The sequence below is a fragment of the Trichosurus vulpecula genome, chromosome 1 (assembly GCF_011100635.1).
Source record: "Trichosurus vulpecula isolate mTriVul1 chromosome 1, mTriVul1.pri, whole genome shotgun sequence".
In the NCBI taxonomy this organism is placed as follows: domain Eukaryota; kingdom Metazoa; phylum Chordata; class Mammalia; order Diprotodontia; family Phalangeridae; genus Trichosurus; species Trichosurus vulpecula.
Genome location: NC_050573.1, coordinates 140,726,444 through 140,739,113, shown reverse-complemented (window position 1 = coordinate 140,739,113; position 12,670 = coordinate 140,726,444). Strand labels below are relative to the sequence as shown.

At 37.7% G+C, this 12,670-nt stretch overlaps 1 protein-coding gene across 1 annotated transcript in view; it reads right to left on the bottom strand.

Annotated features, from left to right (window-relative positions):
- The window catches only part of LRP12 (LDL receptor related protein 12), a 164,327-nt gene that overhangs the window by 16,334 nt on the left and 135,323 nt on the right, over nt 1-12,670 (bottom strand). Inside the window, exon 4 of the mRNA XM_036741147.1 lies at nt 3,052-3,254. Within this exon, the coding sequence (XP_036597042.1) occupies nt 3,052-3,254 (203 nt within the window). The remainder of the gene's footprint in view (nt 1-3,051; nt 3,255-12,670) is intronic.

Here is a 12,670-nt window from a genome sequence, read left to right as displayed (position 1 = left end):
TCAGGAAGCAAAGCACAAAGAGATAAGTACAAGCTTCCCTGTATTACCAACAGTTGCATCAACTCTGTCTAGAGAAAACTAAGAGTGGAGAAAAATCTGTTTCATTCATCATGCTACATGCTAGTGTATGTCCTCCTGGATGAGGCTATCATCAAAAGTGAAACACAATAGCATTTTTAGTTCCATTCCTAAGTACCATACAAAGTGCCATTCACAATTAACCCTGAAACACTTGAGTTACTAAAGGGAATGAGGCTTCCTGACTCCAGTCTTTTTGGTAAAGCTGAAAACTGCAACTGAGGTAAAGAAATAGAGTCAAGCAGCCTATTAAGAAATAAGGACATTCTTAAACACTTTGGTTATAACTACTGAATTAGAAGAAACAATATATGAAATATTTTATGAAACTCAATTTTTCATTTAATAATGGAGAACTGGGATCAACCAGGCAATCTACAAAAAAAAACAGTAAGATTAACCCTAACTGAAATGATCCCATTGACCAACAATTAGATCTCATTTTACCTGTTTACTTGCAACTACAGGAAACTGAAAATTTACTACCCCTCAATCTGTATTTCACACTTTATTTGCTCAATTTAATGTTTTCTTTTGTTGACATCACAACACTCCATGTACTTCATTTAAAGTCAGGTGTTTGTAAAGATTGAAATCAAAATATTATTTTAGACCTTATTTACTTTTATTATTAAATACTAAATTCCAATTAAAAGATGACAGCCTGTTTAGTTCTCTGCATAGCAGTTATGAAACAGAAGATACTCAACTACTGCTAATTAAGTACTTCTTACAAATGGAGACAGATTATATCAAATAAGTTGAACTATTACAAACCAGATGACCTCTACCTGGAGAGGCAGATTCAACAGTCAGAAAAGAGTCGTGCACATGCACTGTCTATGAAGTTTGTGGATGAGAACAGAGATGAACAATACGAGCATGGGGAAGTCAGCACCATCTCTAGTAACAGCCTGGTTCACATATCGTTTGGATCCTTACTGCTCCCTTCTTCCTTTTCTTTATTTATATAAGACCCCTTGTTATTGATTTCTTATCCTTCTGCCCTGCTTACTCTTTCTTCTTTCCCACCAGGATTTAACAGGCTTTAGCTCCAATGATTTACTCTTATGTAGCTCGAAAGCCATCACATTGTTAAATACAAACTGCAAAACTGGCCATAACTGAAAACTAATTTTCTAAAGGTTCCAGAAAAATGGTCTACCACCCCCCCCACACACACACAAAAGGAAAAATGTAAGAACTCAAGAGATGAGGGAAGGAAGGAGGGAGAGGGAGAGAAAGAAAGAAGGGGAGAGAAGGGAAGAAAGAGAAAGGGGGGAAAGAGAGAATGCAGTCTTTCTATTCTTTCCATTCACTCACTTTTCCATCTCTATAAACAACTTAGACTTAAGTAACAACAAGAAGATGAAAAGAAGTGGGAAAAAAAAGTACACAGAAGATTAAAATGATGACACAATGATATCATCCTTATTCTCAAATAATTTTTGCTCAATTATTTTAATGAATTCTCCAGGGCCTCCTCATCAAATACATACAAATACTATATAGAAAATCTGTCCTGGCCCCTCCTATAATTCAGTGTTTAGAGATAAAGAAGTCTTATTCTCCAACATTGTTCTGCTTGGTTTATTAATTGGTGTGGGGTGGGGTAAAGCAGGTGTTTGCTCAATTCTTTCACTTCTTTTGAGAAAAACTCTGTTCACAGCCCATTGTTTGATGCATAACCTTTGGACTTGTGAAGAGGGAAGGGAAAGACGCAGATACGGGCATGTAAGAAACAGATCTGAGATATTTAAAGAGAATTTTGACTATGACAGTATACTAAATTTATTCTTCTTCTGGGATTATATATGGAAGACAGCTTTAAGCATGTCAACACTCCTACTCAATCAATTCTAGTGGCTCACTATTTCCGCTCTATCAAATATAAACATCCTTTGCTTGACTTCTGAAGTCCTTTATGATACAGTGCCAATCTATCTTCCCAGACTCACTGTCCATCACCCTCATTCAGATACTCTGCAATCCATTCACACTGGCTTTCTCTCTGTTCCTAGAGTCCTCTATCTTCCATGTTTGTATTTTTGTACATCACCTTATGTATTCCATATATTCCTTCCTACCTGGACCTCATAGAATACGTCTTTCTACTCAAGACAGCTTAAGCATTACTTTCCAGATTCCACCTAACACTAGTGCTCTCCCTAACTATCTTATATTTAATTATTTTGTAAATATTTACTCTGCATTTATTTGTTTATTCTCCTTATATTTATTCTGTATGTACTTATATGTGTATTTCCTATTTCCCCTATTAGACTGGAAAGTCCTTGAGAGTATTTTGTATTCCCTATTCAAACTGCATCTCAGACACTTACCAGCCGTGTGCTCCTGGATTATTCACTTAGTCATTCTGTCTACCTCAATTTCCTCAACTGTAAAATAGGTATAATAATAGCACCTACCTTGCAGGACTGTTGTGAAAATCAAATGAGATAATATTTAGCAGTGTCTGGCACATATAATAAATCCTTCCTCCCTCGTTTTCTTTCCTTTCTCTCTTTCTTTTTCTTTCATTCTTTCTCATTCTCACCTTCCCTCCCTCATTTCTTTCTCCTACTTTCCTTCCTTTAGCTTTCCTTCTTTGCCTTTTCCCTGCCTCCCTTCCTTTGTCCTTCCCTCACTCCCTCCTTCCTTCTCTTCACTAAGCACCTAGAGTAGTTAAACTAGTCTGAATGAGGCAAGGGATTCTGCCTCATAATGTCTTTGACTACTTAAATGTCCCAAGAGAGTATAGAGGTTTAGAGCTCTCATATCTGACCTCTAACAGCCCACTCCTCTTCCAATGTCAGATTCAATCTAAGGGAATGCTCCAAACAACTGTGCCACTCTCTGAAGCTAGGATTCAATTAACCTTTATGTGAAAGGACACTGTTAATCCTGTTGCCCTCTATTCAAATAATAGCTCAATCTCTAAAGTTTGACATTTTTTCTTTTTTTTACACACACCTGAAAAATATGCCAGTCTGAAACCTTTCCTAGAGATGCTGTCATCGGAATGAAATTTGATCCAAACACGGTCCTGTGAAGAAATATATGGTGGTGGAATAGTGGAGCCACAAGCTCTATAACTTTCAACATTCTTGAAGGTTTCTATCGTCAACCAGTCCAAATTGCATCGCCTTGATCCCTGAATGTCAAAATCCTGAAAACTGCAAAAAAAGTAAGTCAGATAAAGATAATAAAATGAGCAATTTTAAGTAAAATTATTTTAAATTACCTTTAAAATACAATAGTAATTCCAATATTCCATAAACACAAATTGAAAAATATTTCTCCAAAGAAACATTCCATTCTTCTTTCAGGCTCACTATATACATGGTGTATACTATGATTTTTTTTCTGTATATTAACCAACTGCTCATATCATATATAATAAGGGAAATCACAAAATCACAGAATACAGGGCAAAAAATCCATTTTTAAAAAGTTAATGTCTTGGAGCAGCTGAGTGGCACAGTGGATAGAACACTGGCCCTGGAGTCAGAAAGACTTAAGTTCACATCTGGCCTCAGACACTTAACAGGCTGTGTGATCCTGAGCAAGTCCCTTAACTCTGATTGCTTCCAAAAATTAAAAAAAAATTAATGTCTTACAAAAACAAACATTGTTAGACCAAATAAAATTATTTACTTGAGAAACAGAATAACTCATATTTATAACAGCTAATAGTACTCGAATAGTGTGATTATAATTTTAAGTTCAGATGACGGGTTTCTTTTTATTTCCTTAGAGGACATAAAATCCCCTAATGCTTTTGAACTCACCTGGTGATCCAATAATATTCCATTCTATTCAAAGTTTTTCTAGAGTAAAGGAAGTCTTCTACTAGAAAATTTCATTTTAAAGGACCTCTACACATCAATAGATTCAGTTATACTCCAGATCAAATGAAGCATGTCTTTTACGTAGACAGCGATGCACTGTATCTCTCATTACAACCTTTCAGACGACTATTATAATATCACCCCCCCCTTTTCTCTTTACAGTGCTCTACAAACAAGAGCTCAATAGATGTAACTGATCTCTAGAAAGGAAAAAAATGCTTGAACCAATATTAACAGTAGACAAGAGTATCTAAACTTTACTAAATTATATAAGTTAACAAGTTCTCACAAGAATTTAAGAAACTGGGGGCAGAGCCAAGATGGCGGCTGAAAAGCAGAGACTAACGTGAGCTCCCCACCAAACACCCTCCAAAAACCTATAAAAAATGGCTCTGAACCAATTCTAGAACTGCAGAACCCACAAAAGAGCAGAGGGAAGCAGGTCTCCAGCCCAGGACAGCCTGGATGGTCTCTAGGTGAGGTCTATCCCGCACAGAGCTGGGAGCAGAGCAGAGCCCAGTGTGGGCTGCGCGGACCAACCAGACAGGAGCCGGGCAGAGTGTGCCCTAGTGCCCTGAATCAGTGAGCTGCAGCAGTTACCAGACTTCTCAACCCACAAACACCAAAGACAACAGAGTAAGTTAGTGGGAAAAGCTGCAGGGAGTGGAAGGAGTTTGTGGTTCGGCTACCACCCCAAGGGCAGCGGAGGTGGGGCAGCTACAGAACTACAGCTGCAGTTGCTTCTGGCCCCAGGCCCACCTGGTGGGAGGAATTAAGTGGCAGATCAGAGCAGGAGTGAAGAACCTGCTGAAGATCTAAGTCCAGTCCAGACTGGGGGTTCTTGGGGAAGGAGGAGTGCTGGTGTGGCAGAGCTGGCGCATCCCGCCAAGCGTGGAACATAGAACTCTTTAGTCTACAAGCAGTCATACGCTGCTGAAAAACTCAAGGGTCAAGTTAGTTGGTTGGGAATATGGCCAGGCAGCGAAAATGCTCAGTCTCAGACTTTGGAATCTTACTTTGGTGACAAAGAAGACCAAAACATACAGCCAGAAGAGGTCAACAAAGTCAAAGAGCCTACAACAAAAGCTTCCAAGAAAAACATGAAGTGGTCTCGGGCCATGGAAGGGCTCAAAAAGGATTTGGAAAAGCAAGTTAGAGAAGTAGAGGAAAAATTGGGAAGAGAAATGAGAAGAATGCGAGAAAACCATGAAAAACAAGTCAATGACTTGCTAAAGGAGACACCAAAAAATGCTGAAAAATACACTGAAGAAAACAACACCTTAAAAAATAGACTAACTCAAATGGCAAAAGAGTTCCAAAAAGCCAATGAGGAGAAGAATGCCTTGAAAGGCAGAATTAGCCAAATGGAAAAGGAGGTCCAAAAGACCACTGAAGAAAATAAAATACTACCTTAAAAATTAGATTGGACCAAGTGGAAGCTAGTGACTTGATGAGAAATCAAGATATTCTAAAACAGAACCAAAGGAATGAAAAAAATGGAGGACAATGTGAAATATCTCATTGGAAAAACCACTGACCTGGAAAATAGATCCAGGAGATAGAATTTAAAAATTATTGGACTACCTGAAAGCCATGATCAAAAAAAGAGCCTAGATATCATCTTTCAAGAAATTATCAAGGAGAACTACCCTGATATTCTAGAGCCACAGGGCAAAATAGAAATCGAAAGAATCCACCAATCGCTTCCTCAAATAGATCCCAAAAAGAAATCTCCTAGGAATATTGTCACCAAATTCCAGAGTTTCCAGATCAAGGAGAAAATTCTGCAAGCAGCCAGAAAGAAACAATTTGAGTATTGTGGAAACACAATCAGAATAACCCAAGATCTAGCAGCTTCTACATTAAGAGATCGAAGGGCTTGGAATACGATATTCCAGAGGTCAATGGAGCTAGGATTAAAACCAAGAATCACCTACCCAGCAAAACTGAGTATCATGCTCCAAGGCAAATTATAGACTTTCAATAAAATAGAGGACTTTCAAGCTTTCTCAGTGAAAAGACCAGAGCTGAATAGAAAATCTGACTTTCAAACACAAGAATCAAGAGAAGCATGAAAAGGTAATCAAGAAAAAGAACAAGGAAAAGAAAGTGCAAGGGACTTACTAAAGTTGAACTGTTTTGTTACATTCCTACATGGAAAGATGATGTGTATGATTCATGAGACCTCAGTATTAGGTAGCTGAAGGGAATATTCATAGGTGTGTGTGGTGTGTACATATATATATATACATAATAGATATATATAATCATTATATGTATATATATAGATATACACACATATGTTTGTGTGTATATATATGTATATGTGAGTGTGTATTTATGTATATATGGATATGTGTGTGTGTGTGTGTATATATATATATATATATAGGAGAGAGAGAGAGAGAGAGAGAGAGAGAGAGAGAGAGAGAGGGCACAGGGTGAGTTGAAGATGAAGGGAAGATATCTAAAAGAAATAAAATCAAATTAAGGGATGAGAGAGGAATATATTGAGAGAGGGAGACAGGGAGAGAGAGAATGGGGTAAATTATCTCGCATAAAAGTGGCAAGAAAAAACAGTTCTGTAGGAAGGGAAAAGAAGTCAGGTGAGGGGGAATGAGTGAATCTTGCTCTCATCAGATTTGACCTGAGGAGGGAATACCATACATACTCAATTGGGTGACTTACCCCACAGGAAAAAAGGAGGAAGAAAATTAAAAAAAGGAGGGGGAATGATAGAAGGGAGGGCAGATGGGGGTGGAGGTAATCAAAAACAAACACTTTCGAATGGGGACAGGGTCAAGGGAGAAAATTCAATAAGGGGGGATAGGTTAGGAAGGAGCAAAATATAGTGAGTCTTTCACAACATGAGTATTGTGGAAGGGTTATACATAATGATACACATGTGGCCTATGTTGAATTGCTTGACTTCTTAGGGAGGGTGGGTGGGAAGGGAAGAGGGGAGAGAATTTGGAACTCCAAGTTTTAAAAAGAGATGTTCAGAAACAAAAAAAAAAAGTTTTTGCATGCAACTAGAAAATAAGATACACAGGCAATGGGACGTAGAAATTTATCTTGCCCTACAAGAAAGAAAGGGAAAAGGGGATGGGAGGTGAGTGGGGTGACAGAAGGGAGGGCTGACTGGGGAACAGGGCAACCAGAATATATGCCATCTTAGAGTGGGGGGCAGGGTAGAAATGGGGAGAAAATTTGTAATTCAAAGTCTTGTGAAAATCAATGCTGAAAACTAAATATATTAAATAAAAAATGTGGGAAAAAAATGAAACAATGCTAAAAATAAATTTACTTAAAAAAAAAAAAAAACAGAAGTTAAGAAACCCTTCCCAGTCCCTCAGGCTTACAACATAGGAGTCATTCTGAATTCTTTATCTCTCACTTCCTATATCTAAGCTGTTGCCAAGGCCTGTTGATTTCACCTTTACAACACATCTCTCAAATGTGGCCCCTCCTCTCTTCTGACACTGCCACTACTCTGGTACAGGACTTCATCACCACAGGCTTTGATTACTGCAATAGCCTGCTGGTGAGTCTGCCTGCCTTAAGTCTCTCCCTTCTCCAATCCATCCTCCATTCAGCCACTAAAATGATTTTCCTAAAGTACACGTCTGATCATATCAATCTCACCCCACTTTATCTCCTCTCCTCCTACTTGATAAATTCCAGCAGCTTCCTATAGTTTCCAGGAGCAAATACAAAATGCTCTATTTGGCAATTAATCCAATTTGACCAACAGTAGAATAAACATTGTCAGATGCCAATCTGAATTGATACAAGTCTCTGTATCAATGAATTTCTCTTTCTCAAATACCTAGTAAAAGTATAAACACACTAAATCTATTATGTGATCCAATGAAGAAAATAATTTCTTTCTAAATAACATAATGTGCATGTATACATACACACACACACACACACACATACACACACACAAATAAATAAAAATTAGAAAAAAGGTCTCTCCATATAAGGCCACCTATGAAGATGTTCCTTGGTAACAGCTACATTTTAAGGGAATCACAGATCTATAGTTGGAAGGTATGATCTCAGAGGTCATCTGGTTCAATTCCATTTTACCCAAGGGTAAACTGAAGTTGATATCCTAAGTGCTGGGGTTAGAAATTTAAAAAAAAGAAAAAGCTCCTTTCTTTGAGGAGCTTACTTTCTCTTGAGGAAGCCAATATGTATATAGATAAGCATGGCTGGGAAGGGAAATGAGGTAAGCCAATAAAATCCAATCCATCAATATAAAAAATTACCAAATTCACTTTTTAATTCAGCATCATATATTCTATCCTCAGTAAAAATAAGAAAAAAACTCAAAATATGTGAATTTGTGTATATTTTTATATGCCACTTTGCATGTTGTTACTTTCATGTTTTCTTACTTGTAATGCTCTCCTCCAACTATTTCTTATGGAACCCCTATCTCCATTTAAAGCTCAGCTCATGCCACCTTCCATACAAGAGGTTTTTCTGATATCTCCATCTGATCACCTACAATAGTCTAAAAATTGCAGTTATTTTTGTATGATTCTCAAATCTACCTTTCCGGCTCCAATGTCTCTGCTGAACTTCAATCTCCCATCTTTAACTGCCTTTTAGACATGCATGCATGTCCAGCAGCCATCTTAAACTTAGTATGTCCAAATCAGAACTTGTTATCTTTCCTCTCAAACCCTCCCCATTTCCTACCCTCCCTGTTAGTGTAGAGGACACCCCCATCCTTCCAGACCCTCAGGCTCACAACCTAGAAGTCATCCTGAATTCCTCACTATCACCTCTCCCCACATCCAAGCTATTGCCAAAGGCCTGCCAATTTCACCTTTGCAACATTTCTTGAATATGTCCCCTTCTCTCCTCTGACTGCTATTTCTTGAGTACAGGCCCTCATTACCTCACATCTGGACTACTGCAATAGTCTGCTGGTGCGTCTGCCTGCCCCATGTCTCTCCCCACTTCAACCCATCCTCCACTCAGCCACTAAACTGATTTTCCTAAAGCACAGGCCCTATCATGTCAACACCCTGCTCACTAAACTCCAGTGGCTTCCTACTGTTTCTAGGAGTACATACAAAATATTCTGTTTCAGCATTCAAAGCCCTTCATAACTTAGCCGCCTCCTACCTTTCCAGTCTTCTCACATTTTACTCCCCAATATGTACTCTATGATCCAATGAGAGTGGCTTCCTGGCTGATTCACAAACAAGACACCCTACCTCTCAGCTCTGGGCATTTTCTCTGGCTGTCCTTCATGCCTGGAATACTCTTCCTCCTCCATCCCAACTACTAACCTCCCTGGTTTCCTATAAGCTACAGTTAAGATCCCACCTTCTACAGGAAGCCTTCTCCAATGCCTCTTTAATTCCAGTGCCCTCTATTAATTATTTCTAATTCATCCTATATGTAGCTCACTTTGTATATATATTTGTTGGCATGTTGTCTCCCCCATTAGACAGTAAGCTCCTTGAGGGTAGGGACTGTCTTTTGTCTGTTTTTCAATCCCCAACACTTAGCACTACGCCTGGCACACAGCAGTCACTTAATAAATGTTTACCGATAATCCATGAACATGTTCCTCCATCCCTCCCCCAATAGGATGTAAGCTCCTTCAGAAAGGGACTTTTCTTTGTTGTCTCTGTATACTTAGCACTTACCATAACACAGCACCTGGCAATCAATCAATAAGCATTTATTAAGAAGGGAGCATAGGGAGGGTGGGGGAGAAAGGGAAGATAAGTTCTGTCTTGGATATGCTGACTTTGTGATAAATAGTTTGAAATATCTAATAGGCAACTGATGATGGGCAGTCAGGATTAAAGCTCTAGAGAGACTAGGGCTGGACAAGAAGATTTGGGATTTATTTGCATAGATATGACAAATGAACCTATGGAAGCTGATTAGATCTATGATATATAAGTTAACAAGAAAGTATAGACAAAAAAGAGACTAGCACTAAGAACAGGGGACTAGGGGACACCCCTAGTTAGAAGGAGTGACATGGATGGAGATAAAGCAAAGAAGGAACAATGAGACAGGTAGAAGATCACGACAACCCAGAGGGAAAGCATCCAAGAGGAGAAGATGTTCTACAGTGTTAAAAGGCTGCAAGGGAGGTCTAGAAGGATGACAATTAGAAAAGGCCATTTGATTTGGCAATTAAGAGATCATTAGTAACTTTGGGGAGAGCAATTTTAGTTGAATGCTATGGTTAGAAGATAGGCTGCAAAAGGTGAAGAAGTCAATGAAGGCATAAGTAGAAGAATCTAGTATGAATGTTTTTTTCAAGAAGTTTAGCTGAGAAAGGGAGACAAGATGTAGGATAATCTGATGAAGGATACTTTAAGGATGGAGAGACTTGGGTATGCTTCTAAGCAGCAAGGATGGAATCAATAGAAAGAAACTGAAGATTAAAAGGAGTAGGGATAAGGATGGGTGCAATCTGCTGTAGAATATAGACAAAGATGAGATGGGATGAAAGGGCTGACCTGGGCAAGCAGAAGGGCAACTTTACCATCAGATCCTGGAGTAAAGGAAAGAGGTATCTGAGATGAGGAGGGGAGAAGTTCTTGGCAAATGGTTTAAATATTTTCATTAATTTACATGGCTGCAACATATAACCAATGAGGAACTCCAATAAAGAAGAGGAATAAAGGATGAAATCAAGGAACTTTATGATAGAGAAAATGGGTTGGTTATCATATGGCAAGAGTTATGTAAGACTGGTAGGTGATCAGGATGCTTCACTGGTATCTTTGTATTATCAAGAGGAAGCAAGGAAGTTCTCTAGTATGTTAGATGTATCCCCTCATAGCAAACTTTTGGGTGGTCATGGATATGTGCAGGATAGGCAGGAATGGATGGTTTATAATCTATTTTGCTGGCAAGAACTCCAAAACTGATGAGACACAGATACATTTGAGTATTTTAGAATATGCTTTTAAAAATAAGAAATAACAGAGGGGGAAAAGTTAATGAAGAAATGCAGATTTCTTAAAAGGAAAACATTTTTCTCAAGAAATTAATAATTATAGCAATTTAACTGTTATTTAACTAAGATGGTGTTTAAATTCATGAAGACAATATTTATAATATACTATATACCTATACATATATACACATATATAAACACATACACACCTATAAAATCTAAAGTTTAGAAAAGCTTACCTTCAGGTCATTTGATTTATTTTTCTGCCTTTACGCAGAGGAGAGCCACACTTAAGCCAAAACCTCTGAGAATCTAACCTATTTTTTTCAAGACCTCAGGAGAAAAATATCTACCTTCCCTAGGAACTATTCAAATACTTAATTGCCATCAAAGTAATGAATTTCTTCCCTGTATCTTACCCAAATCCTTTAGTTGCAATTTAAGCATATTTTCTTTCTTTCTTTCTTTTTGCCTTTTCTCAGTGGAGATGCAGAATATCTAGTTACTATCCTCTGGGTAAGAGTCTGTCATAACGAAGACCATTATTAAATGAACTCCCCATCTTCTCTAGGTTGAATTGGTCCAATTTCATTAACTTTTCTTTATAAATCTTATTTTCAATCCCTTTATTCATTTTTTTTGGCCTTATACTGAATCTTTTCCAAGTTTTTGACATTCTTCTTCAGTTGTGAAGCTCAGAAGTAGACAGCCATAATCCTATTCTTTATTCCAGTATTGTGAATGGTTCATGGTATGTTTTGTTCATTTGATTTAGTTTTCCTTGATCTGAGAGTTCTATCACTGAATCAGGACCAAAGGACAGCTTTACGTAACATCCTGTCTGACAAGAATCTTTGGATTTACATAGCCATGCAAATTAGGAAAGGGTTTAATTTTTTTAAGTTAATGTTTAGAATTTATTTGGCTATGGATTTCATTAAAAAACTTTTTTCCATTAATTTGGAGGAAGATTACATATACATCAATTTAATTATACTATCACAAAAATTTGGACAATTATTTTAGGATCTCAATATAGTGGTAAAGTAATTCATAAAGCCCTGAAATAATCTTCAGTGACAACCACAAACTTTATATAGGGCTATGTAGTGGGAAATATAATAAGAACACTTTACAAATAGGTAGAAGAACAGGCTAGGGTTATTCTGAAAATGGTCCTTGCAAAGGATATGGCCCTGGGATTGGAGGTTATCATAAAGAATAAATCAAAGGGCCTTTTCATATCCCCTGTCAATCCATAGGTTATACTCAATGACTTCCACAGATTTCCCCCTTGGAAGAGGCGAAACCAGTTGGCTACATTTCTCTCTCTACATAGCTAGCCCATTAGCCTGAATTCAAAAGATGGTAGAAGCTACAAAAAGAACCTTGATGTTATGATTGTGAAAAAAAAAAAAAGTTACCACGAGTAATTTCCAAACATGCAAAAAACACTGTCCTTAGATAATGAGGCATTTTGATTAATGTTTCAGGTCCGGTAACAATTCATTATTTATAAATTTTTTTTGGAGGGGAAGAGTGAGAGGGTGCTTAAATTTTTCATGTATTCTTGACATTGTTTCCTTAAGTTACACCCTGCCTTTTGGGCCTACCTTTCCTTTTATATTTTCTTCCCTAAACTAACCACTCTCAAAATTAAGTTTTCTTGACTTTTGTCTTATTCTTGGAATCTTGAAGTCATTTTCTCCAAGACTGCCTTCCACATTTAGATTTATACTGCTAGGCCATTATCCAAAAGAGAACAAAAAGGGAGGAAAAGGTACTTTACATA